This window comes from Hyalella azteca, unplaced genomic scaffold, assembly GCF_000764305.2.
Source record: "Hyalella azteca isolate HAZT.00-mixed unplaced genomic scaffold, Hazt_2.0.2 contig14766, whole genome shotgun sequence".
Lineage (NCBI taxonomy): Eukaryota > Metazoa > Arthropoda > Malacostraca > Amphipoda > Hyalellidae > Hyalella > Hyalella azteca.
In genome coordinates, this window is record NW_025944642.1 from 524,207 (window position 1) to 548,128 (window position 23,922).

General features: G+C 39.3%; 2 protein-coding genes across 3 annotated transcripts; both read right to left on the reverse strand.

Annotated features, from left to right (window-relative positions):
• Nucleotides 1-9,795: 9,795 nt before the first annotated feature.
• Nucleotides 9,796-13,029, reverse strand: LOC108678278 (tubulin-folding cofactor B). Of its 2 annotated transcripts, XM_018166652.2 has the most exons (6): nt 12,751-13,029; nt 12,270-12,413; nt 11,765-11,858; nt 11,243-11,507; nt 10,270-10,385; nt 9,796-10,228 (listed from the first exon to the last, which is right to left on the reverse strand). In XM_018166652.2, exons 1-5 carry the CDS (start codon nt 12,862-12,864, stop codon nt 10,271-10,273), a joined length of 732 nt encoding a protein of 243 aa, XP_018022141.1. In that variant the 5' UTR covers nt 12,865-13,029; the 3' UTR covers nt 9,796-10,228; nt 10,270. The 2 variants fall into 2 exon arrangements, with proteins under 2 accessions (XP_018022141.1, XP_018022140.1); XM_018166651.2 differs by having other exon boundaries at nt 9,796-10,385; nt 12,751-13,028.
• A 1,664-nt stretch (nt 13,030-14,693) lies between these two features.
• LOC108678292 (glutamate-rich WD repeat-containing protein 1) lies at nt 14,694-21,659 on the reverse strand. The gene is made up of 9 exons (XM_018166667.1): nt 21,586-21,659; nt 18,763-19,023; nt 17,995-18,131; nt 17,563-17,691; nt 16,901-17,093; nt 16,545-16,719; nt 16,059-16,227; nt 15,101-15,259; nt 14,694-14,850 (listed from the first exon to the last, which is right to left on the reverse strand). Exons 2-9 carry the CDS (start codon nt 18,965-18,967, stop codon nt 14,713-14,715), a joined length of 1,305 nt encoding a protein of 434 aa, XP_018022156.1. The 5' UTR covers nt 18,968-19,023; nt 21,586-21,659; the 3' UTR covers nt 14,694-14,712.
• Between the last annotated feature and the right edge of the window lie 2,263 nt (nt 21,660-23,922).

Consider the following 23,922-nt stretch of genomic DNA (forward strand, 5'->3'; position numbering starts at 1 on the left):
GAACTTCTACGAACTCTTACACAATCTAAAAGATGAAATGAAAAGAATAGTATTCATAGCGAATTTCAAAGGCATTCAGAAAGATTTCATTCAAGTATTCAAGCGCTAATTCTTTATGCAGAGTTAACTATAAAAATCTTCTATGTTAATCAGAAATGACTAGGCTATTGAGAAAAAGTTTGTATTGCATTGACATATATAAAGCGACATAGATAAAGTGATAAATAAGCTTACATTTTTCACCAATTACCTATACCAGAAGCTCTACACAAATAAAAATAAGGCATTCCAGCTAAAAATTTTCCCGCAAAAAAGCTTATAGCACTGTTTTTTCATAAAAAAACTAAACAAAAAGAATCGGGGAATTCAGACCTGGCAAAATTTCCGGGAACGGCGAAATTAATTATTCAATGTGCAAGCTATCGTTAAACTGAAGTCGACTTCTAGAATCTAGCGATATTTCAACGTCGTCCATATATAAAATCGTCTGTACATGTTTTAAGATATTCAGTAAATCATATTGTGGTCCTAACAAATTTTTTTCTAAACCTAACTATCGCTGTACTATCAAAAATTGTATCTCTCCTTGCTAATTTATTATCGTACATATTTATTTTGTCGCAGCGGCTGGGTGCCTACACGCGATGGAGCACCTCGCACACTGCAGCCTGCACCAGACGGTGTGACGCTGACCGAAGTTTAATCTCGAAGGCGAGAAGAAATCTTGTCTGGTCATCTAGAGTTGATGTCCGATAACCTGGACAACTGATGTGATAAGGATAAGCAATGCACTTGATTAATTGATGCACAGTATACTAGTTTTATTCACGAGAATGAAAGTGCTGTAGTAAATCCTGCAACACATCATGGTACTCGATCACCACACCTGTGGTAATTGTTCATGAGTTCGAATATGTTTCAGAAATGAAACGGATAATGAATAATTAATCATTCATTTCTACGAGCGGTTGCAAAAAGTACTAAATAGAAACCTATGTTATAAAATTCAGAGAAAAAAATATGAGGAAGTAAACAAGACAGCATGGGAAATACACGTGATTTTGCGACAGCGCCCGCGCGTCTCGGGACTCCACTCGTCCTCTTGCGTGGCATTGCACGGCGACCGTAAAATACTGTATAAATCACATATATATGTGCACTTGTTCCAATGCTTTGATGCAATGTATTCGTGCAATGACTTAAAAACTGACAACCAAACTAATTGACTTCTGAAAGTTTATTGTGCTCTGATAGCTCGCATGAAATAATGTTCAGAGAATTGAAAATCTTACTTATGATATATTTTCCGAATGTTAACGTGCCTATTTTGTTGTTGAATAGTTTCAAAATTGTTTCCTTATTCAGATACAAAAATGTTTTTGCATGCATGCGGTCTTCCCAGTTTACGTAGACAATGATGTATGAACACATCGGCAGGAGCTTTCGTTTGAATTTGCCACTATCTAAGCGCCTGCGAAGTGCGACTGGACCTTGATTAGAGCGATTTCAAGATATCCGGTTCCGGTATATGAGATTGTTAGGACAAATGAGTATAAGTACTTAGGGACGTGCGTGGACCATGAAGGATGTCAGAGAACAAAGGCCGCGAATTTAAGTAAGGCGAACCAATGGTTGGGTATACCTGGAAGTGCAGCAAAAGTGAGAGCGAGTAAGTATGAAGTATTGAGAGAAGTGTGGAAGAGTGTAGCAGCGCCTAGCATTATGTATGGACTGGATGTGATAGCATATAGTGATGGCGAGCTAGATAAATTGGAATTGGTACAAAATAGAGTGGCGAGATTGGCACTAGGAACCCCCAGGTGGACTGCAGTAGAGGCCCTGAGAGGAGACATGGGTTGGAAGGGCTCGAAAGATGTATATGTGGAACATGAAGGTGAGCAAATGGGCACGCAGATGTCGGGCAGTGGTGCGTAAGTGTGGCATGCATGAAGCATGGGTGCGCCAAAGGCCCGCTGGGCCAAAGGACGAATGGGTGGTGACAGTACGGGGTGAGATTGGGATAGAGTGGGATGAAAAAGAGTGGAAAAGAGAAATAAATGAGCGAGTGAAAGACTATGGGCTGAAGGTATGGAAGCAAGGAATGGAGGGAAAGGACTCTCTAAGACTGTATCAGATGAAAGCGATGCCAAAATATGAATGTATGTATGATGGTAGTAGAGGTGCGGACCTTCTGTTTTGTGTTAGGGCAGGCGCGCTAGGTGTGAATGGACGTACATACAGGTGGAATGAAAGGAGAGAAGATAAATGTTTTATGTGTGATGGGGGATGAGAAGGAAACTGTAGAGCACTTGTTGATGGAATGTGGGGCGTATGAGAGAAAGCGTCAGTCTATGATTGAGGTGATTCTGAATGAGAGAGGTGAGACTAACGAGGTGGGGCATGAGAGAACAAGCGAAGAGTGGATGGCGATAAATACGGGTCTGTCTGAGGGAGCAACTGCGGCTATGTTTGAGAGTGTGAAGAGATATTTGGAAAACGAGTGGAGGATGAGGGAGAGGAGGAGGATGATAAGAGTGGAGTCTTGAGGAATGGAGGGTTGAGAGAGGGGAGGGTGGGAAGACGTGTGAACGTACCGAATTGTTTTAGTACGTGGTTTTAATTTTTTGCGATTGTCAAATTTTTATATTTTTTCTTAGGACAGCTGTGAATATGGTATATTTGAACTTTTTTGTTAACATAAGAGTGTGAACTTTTAATTTTTTTGATGCTAGTAAAAGTTTTTTAGGCAGCGTGTATGACCGATTTAAAGGTCGTGACCGTAGGTCACTACGCACCCCAATTCCAATCACAGTCGGCTCGGAGTTAACTTATTTTGGAATCGCTGCATACTTCTTTACGAGAACTTGGTCTTTATAACAAATACAGCTCAATTACCTCTTGAAATTGTAAACCGATTGGTTTTCATGTTCAGTTGTAGTGTTCTGGTCACTGGCGTTCAATATATTTTGTGTATATTTGTATTTTCACTAATGGTTGTATTCGTATTTTATAGAATTTTTTGAATTGATGTTGGAGACTGCCTTTGAAACGTTTGCAATGAAGGTATGGTGACTCAGTTTTTTTTCTCTGCTTTAATATTCATGACAAATTGACGCATAATAAAATTGTTAGCTAGCATTGTTTGCGATCAGATACGATAAATATAGCATTTAATTGCACCGAATAGCGATTTCTTCTTGCTTGATAGTATGGTTGATTATTAATAGTATGGAAAATCCCCAGAGAGTGTAAACAAAGTCCCGCCTGATAAGGACTAAGGTCCGGTACAGTCTAGCTTCTTAGCTTGTTGACCCCACCGCGGTAAACATGTACCCAGCCAGCGTCTGGGTCCTTATCGCTAGTCTGCGCAAAGTTCAATGATTACAGTATTTTACTGCTGAATATTTCACACATCGGCTGAAATACGGAATACATTTTCTTCTGTTATAAAATTACATATATATAGAAATACGTACCAAAAGTTCAATAACGATAGTATTTTACTGCTTAATTAATATTTCACATATCGGTTGAAGTATTGAAGAACTCTTCGGCCTGAAGAGTTGGTACTTATTTTATAGGTTGATAGACTGGGACATGAACTCAATCTGACAGAATAAGGAACAGATTGTAAAATAAAAACTCTTTCTTTCCTAAAAATTTGAATTTAATTTTACAAATTCTCAGGCCAGTATTTCATCATACAATAGTCATAATCTTACGCAGGTCATAATCTTACGATGGTTTCTCATAATTCATTGAATTGTTTTTTCGAGGAAATAATCGTCGCATTTATAATTTAATCTGCGAAACGTTACGATGAAGAATAAATTTTAGTGCACTTTTCTACTGTCGCGTACATAAAAATCATAGATCATAGGTCAATGTTCTGAAAGTGTTATGAGTTTCTACAGAATTAGAATATCTGTTAAGCCCCGTCCACACGCTCAAACTTATCGCCAGTCTTGCATGTCATGCCAAACTTTGACCGACAAGACCAAAGACTGACGAGCGTCCACACGATTAAAATTTTCCTTCAGTCTAGTGCGCTCTTGGCAATGGAGGAGCTAGTGCTGCTCGCTGCAGTGATCGCAGTTTGTGCCGCCAAAATTAGGTTAAGGGGACCGACCGGGTCATGAAACTTCACCTACATACGTAAAATGTAAAATAAAAAACATTTTGCTCCTATGAATTTTTCGAAAAAATTTATAGAAAACGTGAAATTCATAGAAAACGGCTAAAAAGGGGTACTTCAGAAAATCTATCTCCTCCCACAAATATCATCCTACAACATCGAGACACGTATCATTCGATTCGTAAAGACCATATCTATCGACTAGTTGGAAAGCTCAGAATGTCAGCTTTAAGATGAGACTAAGCATGTAACTGCAGCACAACTCAAGTAGAAACTATATTCAACGATTTCAGCAGCTAATTAATTTATATCTAATTTCTTAAAGAACTCTCCCACCCGCTTCCCTTTAAAGAGACGTCATTAACGTAAATATTGGCGTACAGCGATGGCAGTGGTACCATTGGAAAGAGCAGAATTGCAGCTTTCAGATGAGCACAAAAACCGAAAAACGCCAAAATTGAAAATTTTAGCCCGGTCGGTCCCCTTAAAGCGATGCAAACGTAAGCGGTGGTCCCGAAAATGGTTTTAAAAAATACCACAATGAGGGGTTGATAGACAGCATCCCTATCAGCACCAGACAGCATTGACGGCTTCATTTTGGCACATTATTTTCGATAAAGAGTCTATTTTCTTCGTTACAAAGTCGTTGTTTGCTGTAGGATCAACTTCTTTGCACTTAGAATAGAATAGAAATGTCGGCATTGAAGAAATAGGCCCATGGCCTGTTGCCGATTGTTGAATTTTTCGTGACTTGATTCACAAGTGTTCCGGCTTTTGGAACCCGATCTTTCCATAACTTACGATTGATTGAGATAGCTGCTGGACTTATTGCCTGTCCGTAAGTTGCTAGGCATTTTTAAGACTGAACATATGCTCCTACATAGCTTCGTCTTGTCTGTTTTTGAAGGCGTTCATACTCGGAGCGTCAACGATGCTATCAGGGAGGCTGTTCCACATGTCGGTGACTCGAAGCGAGAAGAAATGTTGTCGCATGAATGTGTTACAACGCATTTTTTTAGTTTATAGCCGTGGCCCATGGTCTTGGTTCTTGTTTCAAATTCTAGTAATCCTTCTGGGACCTTGTATAAGCCGTATGATTCAATGAGGTCCCCACACGGAAGCCGATAACTGCCAGGGTGGCCCAGTGGTTAAAGTTCAGAGTACCAAGATTGGAGCTGAGAGGCGCGGGTTCGATCCCAGCTCTGTGCGTCAGTTTCTGGTCAGAATAGGCAAGGAGGCCGGGCGGTTAAGCACAGTAGAATTGTAGCAGCGACTTGTGAGTTCGAGACCGCAAAATGCTGTGAATGTTCTGCGATGTTAAGAATCGGCGACAGGCCTACGGCCTACTAAACGCTGAAACCGCTATTATTATTATTATATTAACTTGACCTTCAATATGCTTAGAAAATTTCAACTCAGTGTCGATATTAATTCCTTAATCTTTTTCCATTGTCGACTTCGACATCATCACTCTTGCCAAAGTGGATAACTTTACATTTATCAGCGTTAAAACGCAGCTGCCATTTATCAGCCCACTTAACCAGCCTGTCAAGGTCACCTTGCAACTGTACTTTTTGCGACGTATTCTTCACTGTATTATATAAATTTTTGTGTCGTCAGCATACATCGAGCAAACGCTAGACACAGCTTCTGGCAGATCGTTTATAAACGCAACGAATAAAACAGGCCCGAGAACGCTTCCTTGTGGCACGCCGCAGCGCTCAGCCAGCGCACTAAAGCCCAGTCTGATACGGATCCATTAATGCTGACACGTTGTCGTCTCCCTACTAGAAAATCTCTGATCCATTTGAGTACATTACTCTCAATTCCCAAAGACTTCAATTTATGCAACAACCGCTCATGTGGGACACTGTCAAATGCCTTGGCAAAATCAAGGTGCACTGCATCTACTGGCTCCCTTTCGTCCAGCCGGCGGGTCCATTGGTTCAGAGCAATCAATGCCGCATAGGCCAGTGCTCTCTTGTTCTTGTCACTGTAGCTTTTTGATTGAATTTACCACAGACAAGGGAAACTTCGATATAATTCGATAAACTCACCTAAAGAAATCGTGAAGCCAGTGTCGGATATCTTGAGATATGAAAAACTAGAGCTAGCGAGGAACTTTGTCCCAGCTCTTAATTTAACATCAATATAGACTGAGATAGAGTAAAAGTTTGATTAATTAGTTGGTTGCCCGTCCACACACTAAAACTTATCGTTAATCTTGCATGAACCTAAAGGTCTCGCCCGTCCGTCTTTTCCAGATTTGTCAAACCTCTAGCTCCGCCCACCCGTCATGCAAGACTTCAAACTTTGAGCGTCCACACTTGTCGGTCAAACCTGGCATGACATACAAGACTGAATATAAGTTTGAGCGTGTGGACGGGGCTTTAGTGGGAGCGCAGCCGTGGGTAACAAAATTGACTCGCAAACAGGCCCTGGGCCCAACGCCAACCATCAGCATGCAATATCGACACATAGCCTCAGATCAATGAGCTGTGTGTAAGTGACTCATATCACCACACCAACTTTAAAAAACACAGTCACTGCTTCACAGCCCCGGAGCGCAACAGGCCCTACCTACAACGCCTTACGTTAGGTTAGGAGTAGGGCCGGGGTAGGAGTAGTGCCTGTGATTGAACGCTGCTGTTGTGGTGAGCGCTCTGTGTCGAAAGCCGTGAAGGTGCCCGGCTGCGTTAGGCCCGGGAAGGTATACGAATCGCACTGTGGACTTGGGCTATGCTGACCTCTAGCTATCCACCCGCTTTAGTCATTGTCTGCAATAATGTTCTGAGTCGGGGCAGCGTGATTAGGTTAGGCCAAAGCAGGTTCACCAGAAGCGCTCTCAAATAGTACCTCACGCAGTACCTTTAAATATTTTGCTGATAATATGATGATCTACTTAAATGTCTTCCGACAAAGAAATTTGAAGTGGAAACGCCAGCGTAAGTATAGGGAATAGGGAAGTCCATTAGCCTAGGACTTTGAAGTTGACACTAACAGGCGCGTGCGTTGGCAGCTGATGATGCAAGGCACTCGCACTTCTGGGACACTATCACGTTCTTGACACACTTTTATTTATCACAACCAGCTCTGCACGCTATTGATGTTGTTGTTACTATCACAGGCAATAGAGTTACGTTCTTTCATAAGGTAATACCAGGTACTTGACCTCAAGACAGCAGCAAGAGGATCGAGCAGGAAATAATATACAATAATTCATAGATATTTATTGAAGTTCACTTCTAAGATAAATCACACAGTGATTGCGTACGTGATGATTTGCATGCCGAAGAAATAATTTCACGGCAAGTCAGGAAATGAACCAAGTAAATACGAAGATTGCGGTGGATTATGTTTTAAATTAGTATTCGTTCATCTGTAAAAGTTAATGGTTTTGATTAACTGTCTTGGGATTAGTAGTATTATAGTAAAAAGCACAGAACGAAGTAAGGGCAGGCATAGGTAGCCAGAACTTAAGAGACAATGACGACATCGAAAATGCATCAACGATTCAAAGCAAGCAATAACTATCATCGTTAGGCGATGAACAATTCAATCCAGAGGCGAGAAGCCCTACCAATCGGAAGTGTAGACCTCTGCCATCCGCATTCTAGGAAACATATAACCATCCAGAGGCAAGGATCGCTACCATTATAGTTCGAGGAGTCCTGCAAATTGGAGGCGAGGGATCCTAGCTTAACTGATATTAGAAGTTGTTGTTGTCTCCAGTTTGAAGGTGAGGAAGTAGTCGCGGATATTAGAACTTACGTTGAACATAAGAAGTTTCGAAAATGGAGCCTCAGGGAGTCAGCCCCCATGTGCAATTGCCTGGACGCAGGTTAGTCACAAGGATGAGGCGAGTGTGCAACAAGTCGTGTGCTAGACATTAATCACAAGACAAAATAAAAAACTGTAAAATCCTGTGGGTCTAATACCTCAGTTAAGCAGGTCAATAATGTCGAATAAATTATACGGAAAAAGACTATACGAACTACAATCTTCGTTGAGTTCACTATAAAGATAATTCATAATCAGCTAAATACCGTCGTAATTCAGGAATGAGCCAAGTCACTTGTTAAAAGTTTTCTGAATTACATTCGAATTTAACAATAAACAATTTATGAAAAATTAGACAATGAAAGATGATTGCAGCTTCCTGCACGAATTTAACGATTTTGCAGATGATACTCTGAAAATGGATTACCTTCATATATATACATGATTTGGAATGATGGCACTTGACAATTTAAAGAAAATTCCGGTAACGTATTATAGGTTATTTTATGTTAGCGATTACCAGACTTGGAGGTGAAGTACCCAAACGGGAGTATACCTATGTTTATTTAGCGAAGAGGAAAAAGGCAGTTCAACACATTCATGTTGACTGCATATGTAGATGAATTAGCACTTTAATTGTGACATGTGAAGTTTATCAACAAGATGAAGAAGTTTTGGAACCACTGTTCTACTTCTAGAAGCTATAAGGCACTCACTCAGAGGACTCGCATACTGTTCGTCGTGAACGGTGACAAGTGTTAGCTGCATCAAGGTTACGGTTTCCTTGGTACGGCTGGCATAATCCAAGACCCAGAAAGGGGCCTGTATCTAGCAGTTAAAATCGTCAGGAAAGAATCCCTTTACTTTAGCAATGTTGTGCGCACAATTTCATGCTGCTTACACATTATAAATCAAAGTGCGCTCGTTAAGTTCATATTAAATAAAATTTACAACGGATTACACATGAACAGCAGTGAAACAGCCCAACATCGCACTGAACGATATGCTAATTCAAAATCGTAGCACAAGTAAATGGAATGGCATACATACATAAAAAAAACATAGGCACATAGTCCGTTTCAAAAACAAAATTTTTGTTTGAATTAAAAATAATGCCTACCTGTGTCAGGCTGTGGTCTGCCGCACTGGGTTCTTTCTGAGGCGTTCGATTCACAATACTAAAAATTTTAGGCTTTGACTTGCGCCTCGGAATTTTGAGAATTTGAGCTTAATCTCACCATTTCGGGCTTCTGAGCAAGGAATGCGAGCCTAAAGCACTTAAAAGACTATTATTGAAGACATTAGCTGCATTTATTTAATAATGATTATATCACGTGTGTTGTGCCGATGAACACTCGAGCCGCCACATTTAAATTTAAATGAGAAAAAATACGTGAAAAAATCGTAATTGGAACTTGTAGACGAGATACTCGATCAGGGAATGCGTAGAATATGGAATACTGAATAAACAGTTGGAATCACACACGAACTTAGGAAATGAATCATATGAGTATTTCGAGAATAAGGGGTCGCCTGCCGAAGACCACTACTGCCCTGGATGTAATGGACCATCATGATTCCTGCCTTCCGAAACGTAGCCTTCAACACTTCAAGCCGTCCGTATCTAGGCCGTGGGTCGAACCAGCCCTCAGTCGAACGGCCACTTGTCGAAGGACGATAAATTTTGGAACAGAACTATGCTATCTGAAACTTAACCTTCAGATGCGGAGAACGTAAAATTACGTAATTTAACGATGCCCGGAAGTCACATTCGATCCGCGGCCTGGTGGTGCACGGCAGGTTCTATGCGAGGCCGGAGGAATACAAAGCCGAGTGGTTCACGGCTGATTGGTGGATGTCCGGAGAGATCCAAGGTGTTCGATTCAGTGCTTATTGGTGCACAAAATTGGTGGCGCACGGCTGCGCTCCTAAGTTTTTGATAAGGGATAAACTTAAAATAGCGGATAACATATTAAAGCTACGATATTAAGAGAAAAATTTGAACAATTATCACATGTAACGAGAAAGATATATCTGTGAAAAAGCCTGAACACCGTTCATTAAGATGCAGGTGCTAGAACCGCACAAACGTCATTCACTTTCACTTAAGAAATCCATGAAGTTCGTAAGTGAGAATCATAATTCATATGATTTTACAAAATAAATTAATACAATGGACATTGTGAAAAAGCGTGCATGAGCAAATCCACGGCAGTGCAATGCATCGTAGTCGACGTGCTTCTCCATCTCCTCGTTGTCATAGTTGACGGTTGACGTGCGTCTACATCTCATCGTCATCATAATTGACGGGTGACGGGCGTCTACATCTCATCATAATTGACGGGTGACGGGTGTCTACATCTCCTCGTCATCGTAGTCGATGGGTGAGAAGTCACCTGTAGTGACGTTGGCGGGGCGGGTGAAGCCGCCATATTTCATAGGTGCGGTGAAGTACCGCTTGCCGTTCACGCTGCATGTTAAAAGTAAACATTCAATAAAAACGTGGAACCAACAGAAAATGATCACGGTACACGTGACCTAAGAAGAATGAATGGACCACATTTGCTTGTTACTTATTTCATAATGAGCACCTTTAAAACTATTATTAATGGAGGAGAGATTGTGATTACCGTAATGAATATCACTTGTCCCTTTCACACGCCAAGTTACCATAAGTGGTCCATTAAAATCTCTTTTCAAGAAGACCCATCATGGCCCCCAGTTTGTGCACAAAACTTCATTATCAGGCCTCCGCCAATCACCAATTATCAGACAATTCTCTTGTATATATAGCATCACCCCATAACAAGCATAAAAATTTTAATATGAGGATTTAAATGGAAATTATGACTTGGACAACAAAACTGAGTTTTTCCGAATTTTTTTAAATGACAGAAGTAGCAATATCTTTTCAATTATTTAAGGTAACTTGATTGAATTGAATCTTAGATTGGTGTTGTTGACACATGTTTTCTTAAATTTGAATTAAAGGAAAATTTTTTGCTTAGAAACTGCAATTAACAAATTCTCCAAATGAGACTATTCAAATGCGACAAACTATTCCAATCAGAAAAATTTTGAGAATAGACAGAAGTGAATAGGTTTTATAGTGGTTCATATTTTTTTTTTGTAATGGTTTTCAGAAACTAGGTGATCTAGCAGTTATGTTGCCAGTGATCCCTTTTTATGCATGTAGCTATCATTAATAACTCATTCTATTTCTTTCATTTTAATCAGCATTAATCACACTTAACATATTTATATCTATTTGTAGTCTACATTCAAGGCAAAAATGTAATAATTAAAGCAGAGCCAACGTGTACTGACCTGCCATCATTCTTGCCATGAGGTTCATCATACTTGATTCCAATCCACCAGCCTTCCTTGAAGTCTGTCTTGCCCACATACATCACCTCGCCCCGCCTGGTTGCTTCACAAGGTATGGACACCTCACATCTATCTCCTACTTTTATGCTCTCAGCCTTCTGCTGCTCCTGGAGGGCCTCACGCTCCGCTGCTTCATTCTTGGCTGCCATCTCTTCTGGGTTGTATTTGCCCAGCTTGTTGCGCCGCAAGAACGATCGCACACTGTCTGTTTAAACACAAAATATTATTACTTTACAAATACATACAAATAAAATTGCATTATGAAACCAATGAAACTATCATATCAGTGCAACAAAAATTTTAGGTTTGTAATCCAATCGATGATATATATTGAATAAATAGACATATATCAGCCCTGTTTCAAAATTTTGGATGCCTTTCAAATGTTCATGATTAGTGTGAATGCTTGTAAGTGCATTCAAATTTTGCAAGGACAATTTTCTTAAAACAACATGGACATACCATTGCGATTGTCATAACTTTCATCAGACAGTTGAAATTTCTCCACCTTTGACAGGTCCTCAAATTCCCCACATTGTTTGGTTGTGTCTACCACCTGATCAAATAGAATGAATCTCAATTCTGAAATTTCTGATTGTAAATTCCTAATAAAACAATTAATTTTTTGAGCAATATATCAGATAAATCTCAACTATGATTGCAATTTGCAAAATCAGCAAGTCTTAATAAACAATGAATTTTTTGCAACAAAACAGTTTCATTTTAAATAATTTTCAGGCATGAATGATGAGAATGTTGAAAGCACTGTCATGAATAAGAAACTGAGATCTGCCAAAAAAAGCAATATAGTAAATTATTTGAATAAATGCATAAATTCATATGTAGCATATACATAATGCCTGTAATATGTGAAGGAAAACACATAAGAAACAAATATTTCTACAGAAAAATAAATTTTATTCAGTATTATTGCATGAATATGGCATTAGGAGTTGGATTATTTTACATGTATCCTGTAGTTTTCTTCAACTGTATAAGACCCCAGGAGAGCATTGTCATTATCCAGGTGGCAAACCAGTTGATCTTTGTCACTGAAGACTTGCAGGGTCATGGTTGCACATGATGCTCCAGTTATCATCTCCAGACGGGTCTAAATAAATTGGAGAAAAATTTATTAACAATTGAACTATAATATATTTATAGGTAAAAAAATGCTTCCAGTTTGACTGAGCATGGAGAGAGAGAGAGAAAAAAAAAAGAGGAAGAGTTAACACATGATATATACTATATAGGCTACAAGATTTTACAATATTGTTTATTTCATTTGTTAGTAAGTTGTGACTCAGTTTTTTTTACAAAATAAATCGTTTCTTTTGGAGGCCAGCAACATAGTACGAGCTGTGGAAACGTCAGTGACATTGAAAGTAACTACTTATCATTTGTAACCTGCCAGCAGAATTTCAATTTGGGCCAATTTAAACACTCGCCTTCAAATCGGCAATAGTGAGCCCTCTGTCGAAGCGCTTCTCAGCCATGAACTCATTGAGGGTGCTTGTTACCCTCAAGTTCAGGTAAGCTGCGCTCTCAATAGATATACTCATTTTTAATAATACAATTTAGAAGTTCAGCCTTAAATGAGAAATCGAGCAACAGTGCTACTGCTACACCCGTATCCAGGCTCCAGCAAGGGCGAAGGAGGTGACTCAGCGAGGCGCGTTTGGGTCAATCAAGAATCAATTGCGGCGGAAAAGTCTGCCTTCGTCCGGATTTATTACCTAACAGTAAGACGAATGCGAAAAAATCTAATTTTTACGTTTCAGGTACAATGAGATTATAGTTCAACCATGAATGAGATTACTCAGAAAGTAAAAAAAGAATTATTGAATTCAAATTTCTAAATATATAAATTATACGAGCTATCATCATTGCTAATTTAACAATTAGGTTTCACAGGCGGGAGCGTATTCACGCTCATGATACCCCATGGTTGAATTAATACATATGTATTAATTCAACCATGATGATACCCTATGTGGAGCAATACAAAATTATTGACGATTTAAGGTTTCCGCGGTTGCTTCTCATTGTTAGAGTAATATTTTCGATTTTCCATGCCAACAAAGTGCTCGGACATTCTTTCTTCAGCAGAAAGAGTTGCCACATTTTTGAGTAGTATGGGCACAGCTACAGTTTCCATCTCTCATGATAATCTAAAAATAATATGGGTGATAAAGTAAACAAATTTTTATCCGGCGATAGAAAAAAAGAAAGATTATTTGTGTCTCTCAAAAATTGTACTTTTGTCTAAAATGATACTTTTTACAGACAGGGCGACAGCTTACTTCTTTGTGGGTTACTGAGCGAAGTATTTATCGGTATTCTTATCGCGAGATGCAATAGTTGATAACTTGATAAACAAGCATGGTGAAATTTAGTGCGGCTAAATTTAGCGATGTTATTTCTCTTGGTCATTATTTGGCGATCAGAGGAACTTATGTTCTGCAAACGCCGTATTATGAAAAAAGTTACGAGTTCGTAACTCCGTCTGCCAAATTCAATCGACTTCTCGATCTTAACCATGGTTGAACTTAACCCACTGATGTCCGTGAAGACTAGCCGTTGGGTGGAAGGGTAAATACCCTAGTTAATCATTAATAACGAGCAACGGCGCTAGACTACGGGTAACCTCCAAATCCAAGGCAGGAAGAAAAAGTACTGGTTTCTTTGCAATCATTTTTTTCTCGCGACAACTCTAGATTAAGTCTTTAAGACATCAAATATCTGCGAATGGAGCTCTTTCACGTCCAGCACGTAACCCTACGGATGTAGGCACTTCAGTATTTTTGATGGAACCCCAGTTTGTTATAGTATAGTAACTTACTGCGCGGCTAGTGTTCTTTTGCGTGTTCTAAGAATTTGTGTACAGCAAATTTGTATCCAGTAGAGGCATTGGACTAAAAGAATTTGAACGCATTAACAGCTCATCGAATAGGGACACTAGGTTTTCAAGGTGCCATTTCCTCGGATTTTGCTGTGCTTTTGCTCCTCCGGGCAAGTTGACCCACTAGTTGCAGTTCAGAGAAGTATCAGGATTGCAGCAGAGAATTGTGGGTTCGATCCCAACTTCCTGCGACTGTTCTGATCGTATCGGCGAGGAAGTCACGCAATTAAGAATAACAAAGTTGGAGCAGTGAGTTGAGTGTTTGAGACCGCAACAAAGTGCGAATATTCTGATATGTTAAGAATAGGCGACGGATCTAACAGCCAAATGAACGCTGATATCATAATTATTATTATAAGATGCTCATTTCTAGGCTGTATGTAAGTTTTCGTAACACATCGTCAAAATGCGTCTATTCGAGTTTTTACGCGATCCATCAACGCAAATAAAGTTTTCAGATAGTTCATACATTGTTAATGGTACACAATAGATTCCGAGATTTCTTTATTCACACACTGATAGTTTTGAAGATGTTGAAGCCCGACAGTGCGGTGCTGATGACCAAGCCAGGAATTTGCGGATGCCAATGCAGTTCTTTGATTTCCTTTTGTCCCTTGTGCACAAAGAGCAGCTGCTGTGGTATATCCTGAAAAATTAATGACAATGAATATATTAGTGACAATCGTATCAAATAATAAGCGAACGACTTCCATTTAAAAATTGAACATGTCTTCACATACAGAAGCTTGATCGTTATTTCAGGCCAATTGTTTACTAAGAGAAATAAGCGTGCGTAAGCGCCACATGAAAAAAAGAAAAATTGCCAAGTAAACGAGATAAAAAAAAATTAAACGGTCCTTCGAATAATAAATTAAACATGATGAAGTGAATCTGACCTGCTGCGCGTCCTGCTGGTCCGCTTCGATCGACAGGTCCCACTGCAGGAGCTGGTCGTCAGCGCCGGCCGTGGCCAGCGTGCTGCTCTCGGAGGAGTGCCACTCGACGGTCGTGATGGCACCAGTGTGGTAGAGCAGCTCCGCGACGTTGCTGCCAGTCTGGTGTCGGCGTGAATGACAATGCAAGAATAGTGAAAATTATAATGTCAGTTGAAAGAATAGTGAAAATTATAAGGTCAGTTATGATATTTGAAAAGGGAAACATGATGATAAAATAATTTAGTAGCAGGGCTCCACGACGTGGCTGTGATCAACGGGCATGGCAATGAAACTAAAGTTAGTAAAAATCTCAGTTATAATTTTAAAGAAGAAGGATACGCGCACGAAAATGGAAGAGCAGTGAAAAATTGAGAGGTCGGTTATGGTATTTAATAATGTGAGTTTAAAAGTTACTTTTTAAAGACATCACTTCTAAAGAATACAGTGCCTCCGATGTTACACATCTACAATGAATTTCTAATTTTATTTCCATATATTAAAAAAAATTAAATTTTCAAAATTATTTATTGCGTCAATTGATTCATGCATTGTCTTCAACTTTACGCAAGTGTGCAAAATTTCAGATCGATTGGACAGGTAGAAGTGTGTTGAATATCGATTATAAGATTTGTAGCAGACGGACAAACTAACTAACAAACATACAACACGAAGTGAAGTTAAAGAGAAGTGTAGTAAAAAGGGAAATATACTGTTGAACAAAATTTACTAGCAGCGATTATGATGTCAGCTATGATAACAGCACCATAAAATTTCACTAATCACAATGCCAAATTCCAAGAAATTGCGAGAAGCACGAAGAAAAGCGAAAGTATATAATAATCACCTGAGAAAAGTTTGGCATAAAACATTGTTCAATAGTGAGATATGGAACAGGGGGTTCCAACACTCATCAACCAACCTTGAAGTTCCTGAGGTCCCAAATCTTGACTGCGCCTTCGTCGCCACCAGAGACGATGAATGGGTCGTGTCTGTTCCAGTGAATGACGTTGACGTCGTCATTGTGAGCCTCCAGACAGTTAAGCATGCAAGCCTTCTCAGGCCGCGCTCGACAGTCCCAAATGCGAATACTGGAACACAAATGTACAATCATTACGTAGGTAGCGATGCTCTTGGTAAACAATCATTACAATTTAATAGTAAAGTATTAAAACCATTTTATATATTAATACGTACTAAAATGTAATTACTTAAGAAATATGATGCAGTTGCAAGTATATAGGAATTCAATTCCACAAAAAAATATGATTGAACTACTAAAATAATGTAGAAAAATGCACATCATGTGCATTACGTAGAATTTTGCACTCAATAGTTGATCCTCAATCAAGTGATGCTCTGCTTGAGTTTGTGGGCCAGTATGCATTGAAAGTGAGAAGCGTTTTACCTTTTATCAGAAGAGCAGGAAGCAAACACGTGTTGTTCGTTAGGTGACCACTGGATGTCTTCAACGGAGCCAGTGTGTGCCTTGTATGGTGAAACATCCACTACCCACGAAGCACCGTCGCCTCGTGGTCGCCACACTCTGATTGTGCTGGCATTGTCACCAGTAGCTAACGTTCCTAGTGGTGACAATTTTATCAGTATTATTAACGTATTCCACTATTCCCTTTTATATAATATAGTGGTTTCACGAGTTACCATCACAGTTCATTAACTGAAACCTCATTGCAATGTTGGATTAAGGCATAATATTTGAAGCCTCATAGCAGCAATTAACTTAATGGCTGATATGCAACCAACCAGGCATAGAGGTTGACCAATCCATGGCAAATCCCTCAGTTGAGTGGCCACTGTAGGTGAAGATGGGCTTGTGATGTGAAGTTTTTGAGGTGCCAGCGCTAAGCTCCGACTGCATGGGCTGCAGGGCCCATAAATGAACTTCGCCTAGCTCCGACCAAGTGGCTGCAAATTGATTGTTGTTAACTTCTGTTGCCTGAAAAACGAGCAGAATTTAATTTTTTTCACCGAAAAATAATAAAAAACATAATAAAATTTCTCGCTAATGTCATGGAACATTATGTAGATATTAAATTAACTTCGACGTACGAATACAGTAGGGAACTAAATGGTTTGCATCAATTAAAAGCAATTTTATTGTACAATTAATCACTTATAAAAACTTCATTATGCATAAAGATCTCAGTAGCCTGAGAAAAATCACTTGCACTGTGAATAAATTCAACAAATCAACAGATGAATTTCCTGGGCAAGAGAGTTTAGTATTTTTTTGTGTAACACATCCATAAGGTAAGATGATATTTCATCTTATGATTAAATTCGTAAAATTCTTAGCACTTGCATTGAAATTTCAAAAGCAACACAATTGGTAATGATGTACTAATATTGTACATTATTATTACAATATTATTCAAAATGAAATTATGCAAAGCGAGAACACCTACCCGCACTCGGTTCACCACACCAGGATGAACATTGCTCAGTGACAGAACATTGGCAACATCAGAGTCCTTGATGTCATCTTCATCATCGTCACTGTTATCTGGATTGGCGACTTTAGTAAGATTGTTCATCTGCAATGCATCGTTGTGTCAAAATAGATTCGCAATGACGAGTTTCAGGAAATTCTCGCCAGTTCAACACGATACATACATTCATGTGGAGGGTTCAAAACTGTTAAAACTCGATATGGTACAGGTAAAGAAACAAAATTCCAAATGATTTAAATTGCAAGCATGCATGGAATAATAAAAAAAAAGAAATGCAATAGTATACTAAATCATTCATCATTCTTCAAGTGTTGGGACTTAGGAGCTCACTAAAATCCTTAAAGAGCAGGGAGGCTGGTGCACAAAAAAATTGTGAGAAAAACTCACCTGAAGTAAAATAATGGCATTGGAATTGGCCACCCCGCTCTGAGTGCCAGTGACTATGGTGATGGATTGGGGATTATTAACAGTTCGGTTGCTGCCCAAGTTGTCTCGTAAGATATCAAAGCTCAGACATGGAGCCCCTGCAAGAGACAAGTAATGCTCAAGAAATCATAAAATGCTATGGATTGGTAAAAGTACAGCTCAATTGTCCTTCAAAAATAGCAAACCCTTCAAAGTTGTGTTTAAAAGTTTTCAAGTACATACAAGATAATTTATTTAATATTTAAAAGTTATGCTACATTAGAGAAAGCACCGTAATAGATGTATTGATGGTTTTGCAAATGAATATTCTTAAGAAATGTCATTCAAGCAGGAAAATTAAGATATATATGAAACTAACATCACAAACATTTCATATAGAATGAGGACTACAAGCTTACTGATGTAATATTATTACTTTAGGCCATTTTCAGTAGAGTACAAGTTAAACAAATGTCAACATTTTCAGATATCTATTGGGTGTACTGGTATTCAGATTTAGGTTAACCATACTGTATTCTCTTTCTTTGCAAGATCATAAGGTGCTATGGCTTAGACTCTTATCAAAAGAAAATAAATCTTTCATTTGAGGATATGTCCCTACCACATTACCTAATTTGCACAAGGCAAAACTCCAGAGCATAGAATAAAAGCCAACATAAAATAATAGTGCAGAGAATTATAGTAATAGTATAGTATTAATTGATAATGGCAAAGAATAACCACACACACCAGCATTTCCTTCATGAAAGAGCTCATATGCAGATAAATCACATTCAAGCTCAGCTTCTTCTTCTCCATCTGATACCAGCTCTTGAACATCAACTCGGTCACCAGTAGCCTCTTGATCTTCTTCCTCATCTGTAATCAGGTCCTCATCAGCTTCATCCTGCTCATCCTCCATATCAGACATCTCTACATTTTCTGGCTCACTCATAGTGTGGATTGTTCAGGGAGAAAACCACTGCAACTCGATACCACTGCAACTAACTTCTGGAAAATAAATGATATATTAGCAATGTACAACACATATAAAACAGTTTTATAAATGAGTGTTTCTGTCTATATATTTTGCACCAGCAGGCATGGAACACATCAACTTTTAGCTAATCTAGATTGCTTGATCAGTCATAAAAATCTATGGCAGGAGAAGCCTAAATGTCAATTGCACTATTGCAGTCTGCCCAAAATTGTAAAACTTTTGTCAGTTTAGTGTAATGTAATTTTGATTGGTGAGAAATATTACGGCTGTATTTTAGTTTGATAGAAAATATTATGGCATGAAGAAGTGTTATTTCATTCTGTTGTCAGGAAAATGTGCCTAGTGCATGGGAATTTATGTTTTCATTTTCTCAATATGCATGGCATGCAATAATATGTAAAAAATACACCATAACTAAGAATAGTTTAAATGAGGGTAGATGGCAACAATAACATTGTCTTGCAGCAATGTACCTAGCATAATAATAACCGTATATAGTTTCATGCCTGTTCTGTTGCTGCTAGCAGCTGCACTTATGCTATGGCACAATATCTTCTCCCAACCCTGCCGCCAGCCATGTATCAATGCTCATAGCATATACATTAAAACCCAAGTGTATATAGTTTGATACCTGCTGCTGCCAGCAGCTGCAGCTTTGCAATGATGCTGGGTATATCTTCTCACAACACTTGCAAAGTTGCATTCATGTCAGACTCAGACAATCTGCATTAAAAGTTTCTTGTTCCTTTGGCAGAAAAATAAAAATATGCTTTACTAGGCTTTATTGCTATTAATATATAGAAAAATATTCTTGTTTCTATTTATAGGTTAAAATTAGATATTTGGTATAATATTATGTATTTATATAGGTGCACATCAGTGCATGGCCTGGCAAATTACTTAGTGGTTTTGGTAAATGAGAGCATGGCTAAACTAATAGCTTTCTATGGCCATTGGCCATGTTGGCCTGAAATAGGGATTTATTGATAAAAAAATTTATTCAAAGCACAAAAATCAATGAGTAAATGGCTTTTAAAATTCAGTCAGTTGTCACTCATAACTCTCTCTAAGAGTAAATAGATGCAAGATGTTATCCACGCTAGCTGGAATACTGGTTTGAGATTTGAGAAAATCTCCTAGGCTGCTCCAATAGTAGTCCAATGCAGAGCTGGAAAAGTCCTTTTTTTCTGAAATATCACAGCTCTAATGTCATAAATTTTTGTTTGATTGAAAAAAATTGTGGTTTGCACTTTGCAAACATGTTGTTTAATAAAAATGTCAACTTCCACAATTCACAGTAATAGTGCAAAGTACTTCAATGCTCCCACCTCCCGCCAAAACAACATGCAGAACTTAATAACAAGTCAACTCAAAACATTTCCTCAATAAAGATTGCGTAGTTGCGGTTACGTCAGAATGGTCATACTGCATTATCACTTGTACAGTTGCTGCTTAAGTGAAGACAAACGGTGATGCTAGACTTTGCTACTGTTAGTGACTGTCTTTTGTATGCATGGGATGATGGGAGTGATGGGACTTTGTGAATAACAAGTTTGCAGGTCATAAATGGCTTTTCATGGCCGAGATATGGAGTTCATGCCTCAAAGAAATGGATTTACGACTGGCAAACCCATGAAGTCATGCCTCAAAGAAATGGAAACATGGCTGGCAAACCCATGAAGCCATGGCTTGAAAAATCTAGTCGCGGATTGCCAAGTAGTACTAGGCAAGTAGATATATTCCATGCCTGGTCTAATGCCTGCGCCCTGCAGTCAATTATACTTGTTTAAGTTGTTTTTATTGACACTTGACAGTGACTCAGGTCTCAGTGAGTCAGTGACTAGGCCTAACTCTGCTAACTGTGTTAGCCTACCTATAAATAAAAAAATAAGAAGAATTGCATATTTTTGCTTGTAATTTTAGAAAATTATGTCCGAAAGCCAAAACTATAGCTCTTACCCAAAGTTTTTGACAAATTCTATCCAAAATCCAGATTTGGCTGCAAGTCTGCAACTTCCAGTCTTCCAATACAAGTTTATTTACATTTTACAGATAATATGGTATATCTACTCTACTCAATTAGGTTTTAGTAGTTTTTGTTGAACTGTACACACTACACAGACTAACACAGTACTCACACAGTCACACTCTCCCAGTAGCAGTACAGCAGATCAACAATCACAATCACAAATTCACAATGAATACTGCTGACAGAATACACTGAGATTGACTATGAATTCCAAGTTGCCTTGATGTTTTGCTCCAACAGCATAACTTAACTTCAAAAGTACCCTACAGCCCCATAGTATAAATATTCGTAATAAATTTTGGTATTTTTACTTTGAATAAAAAGATTAAATGTTTGTATAATACCTAATTCAGATAAACAACTACGTAGTAATGAACGCCCACGTGCGGCGTGCCCACATCGAGCAAAGTATCCTTGAGTGATGAGCATTATAAATAAAAGCATGGTTACAACTCCTCTCAACTAAGCAGCTTAAGCTTACAAGTTAAAATGAGGACACATGAAATGCAAGTGCAACTAATAACACACATGCCGACATGCGCACCTGAGGCTGAGTAGCCTACCACCAACAAGCAAAGGTGTGGCGTGTGGCCCGTGGGTATCAACGAAGTGAACGAACTATTAGTATTAGCTGTCTTCGACCAGTACCGACAAGAACAAACATCGAACCAAAACGCGTCGGCAACAATAAAAAATATGTTTTTTTTTTAAGAAATATCGTGTGTGATTTACAGTAACTTCCAGTGTAAAAATTAAAATATTATAAAATGATTATCATAAAATGATAATCATGATTTAGTTAAAACTGGACTTTGTTATTTTGTTAATATGTCAATACTCGTACATTATTTAAATAGCAAATTGTTACTTTAGCGACAAGTTAACCTATTGCCTACTGATACATTAACCGTCGCCAATGATATTCGTATAATAGCGGTTTCAGCGTTTATTAGGCCGTAGGCCTGTCGCCGATTCATAACATCGCAGAATATTCACAGCTTGTTGCGGTCTCGAACGCGCAACTCACTGCTTCAATTTTGCTTTGATTAACCGCCCGGCCTCCTTGCCGATTCTAACCAGAAACTGGCGCACCGAGCTGGGATCGAACCCGCACCTCTATGCATCAATCGTGGTACTCTGAACTGTAACCATTGGGCCACCCTGCCCTGTATATGAAGGCCTGGGACCAAGAAAGGTCCCGTCAGTACACAAAGGGACCACCGCATAAAAGCGTTGATCCGAGTTCGGTAATTTCTCAAACTGCATGGTCCATTCCATACAACAAATTTAAATTGGATTATTTCGAGTTAGATACTAAGTAGAAGAATGAGATTTTGTGTGGTAATCACCATTTACCGTTTAGCTTACCTGTATGGCAACAGGATAAGTCTTTGTGGTAACCCGTTGTACGGTATTGTTCAGTTCGTAATAAAGCTCTGCCCAATACGGTGTCACTTCTCTTGGCCCTTTATCCATTAAACCTCGGTCACATCATTTTGTTACAATGCATTGCGTATTCATTTGTCATACGGAAACCAATTCAATATACACAAAACACAAGGAATTGGAATTGGGTGCGTGCTGACCTCCGGTCAAGACCAGTAGATAGGTCATTCACGCGGCATAAAAAGCTCTTTTAGGTGCTTCGAAAATCAAAAGTTCACGTCACACTCGGCGGTTAACAAAAAGTTCAATTAATAGCATTTTACAACAATCCTAACAGACTAAAACATTCCGTTATCCCTCAGACAGACCCACAATAATTGCCATCCACTCTTCGCTTGTTCTCTCACACCCCACTTCGCTAGTCCCACCTCCCTCATTCAGAATCACCTCCATCATAGACAGATACTCTCTCTCGTACGCCCCATATTCCATCAACAAGTGCTCCACAGTATCCTTCTCATCCCCATCACAAATAAAACATTTGTCTTCCCTCCTCTGTTTTCTTTCGCACCAAGCGCCCCTGCTCTGGCACAAAACAGAAGGTCCCCACCTCTACTACCATCACATGCATTCATATCTTGGCATCGCTTTCATCTGAAACGGTTATAGAGAGGTCTTTTCCTCAATTCCTTGCCTCCACAACTTCAGCCCATAGTCTTTCACTCGCTTATTTATTTATCTTTTCCACTAGTTTTCATCCCACCCCATCCCAACCGCACCCCGTGGCCCGTACTGTCGCCACCCACTCGTCGTTTGGCCCGGCAGGTCCATGGCGCACCAATGCTTCATGCATACCACACTTCGGTACCAGTGCATGACATCTACGTGGAACATAACCCTTTATGTTCCACATATACATGTTTCGTACCCGACGTTCATCATCCATTCGCGGCAGTCTCACTTTATACCTCAAAACTGATCTCATCCTTTTCTCCTTAAAGGTACTACGTTCCATATTCTCTCTCAGAGCCTCCACCGCAGTCCACCTGGGAGCTCCTAGTGCCAATCTCGCCACTCTATTCTGTACAATTTCAAGTTAATCTAGCTCACCATCACTATATGCTTTCACATCCAATCCATACATAAAACTAGTAACTGCCACTTCCGCACTTCCCTCAGTACCTCATACTTACTCGCTCTCACTTTTGCTGCACTTTCAAGTACACCCAACCATTGATTTGCCTTACTTAAATTCGCGACTTTTGTTCTCTCACATCCCTCCTGGTCCACACATAACTCTAAGCAAGGTGCCTCTAAGTACCTATACTCATTTGTCCTTACAATTTCATCCCCTCCCAACAGCCACAATTGGCCCAAGTACTTGGCTCTTTTCCGCACTGAATCGCACATTGAAGTCACTCCCATACTCGGTCACACAGACTAGCATACTTTTTAGTTCTTTGATAGTCTGACTCATAATCACAGCACCATAAGC

What these genes read in the sequence shown, in the direction of transcription:
- LOC108678278 (XM_018166652.2), bottom strand. Translation starts at nt 12,864, where the DNA reads ATGAGTATATCTATTGAGAGCGCAGCTTACCTGAACTTGAGGGTAACA. An exon ending in TCACTATTGCCGATTTGAAG is followed by an intron (nt 12,414 to 12,750) that starts GCGAGTGTTTAA and finishes CAATTTATTTAG; the next exon opens with ACCCGTCTGGAGATGATAAC. An exon ending in CATGGCAAGAATGATGGCAG is followed by an intron (nt 10,386 to 11,242) that starts GTCAGTACACGT and finishes TTTAACATGCAG; the next exon opens with CGTGAACGGCAAGCGGTACT.
- LOC108678292 (XM_018166667.1), bottom strand. Translation starts at nt 18,967, where the DNA reads ATGAGTGAGCCAGAAAATGTAGAGATGTCTGATATGGAGGATGAGCAG. An exon ending in GTGTGGTGAACCGAGTGCGG is followed by an intron (nt 17,094 to 17,562) that starts GTAGGTGTTCTC and finishes CTCGTTTTTCAG; the next exon opens with GCAACAGAAGTTAACAACAA. An exon ending in ACCAGCAGGACGCGCAGCAG is followed by an intron (nt 14,851 to 15,100) that starts GTCAGATTCACT and finishes TTAATTTTTCAG; the next exon opens with GATATACCACAGCAGCTGCT.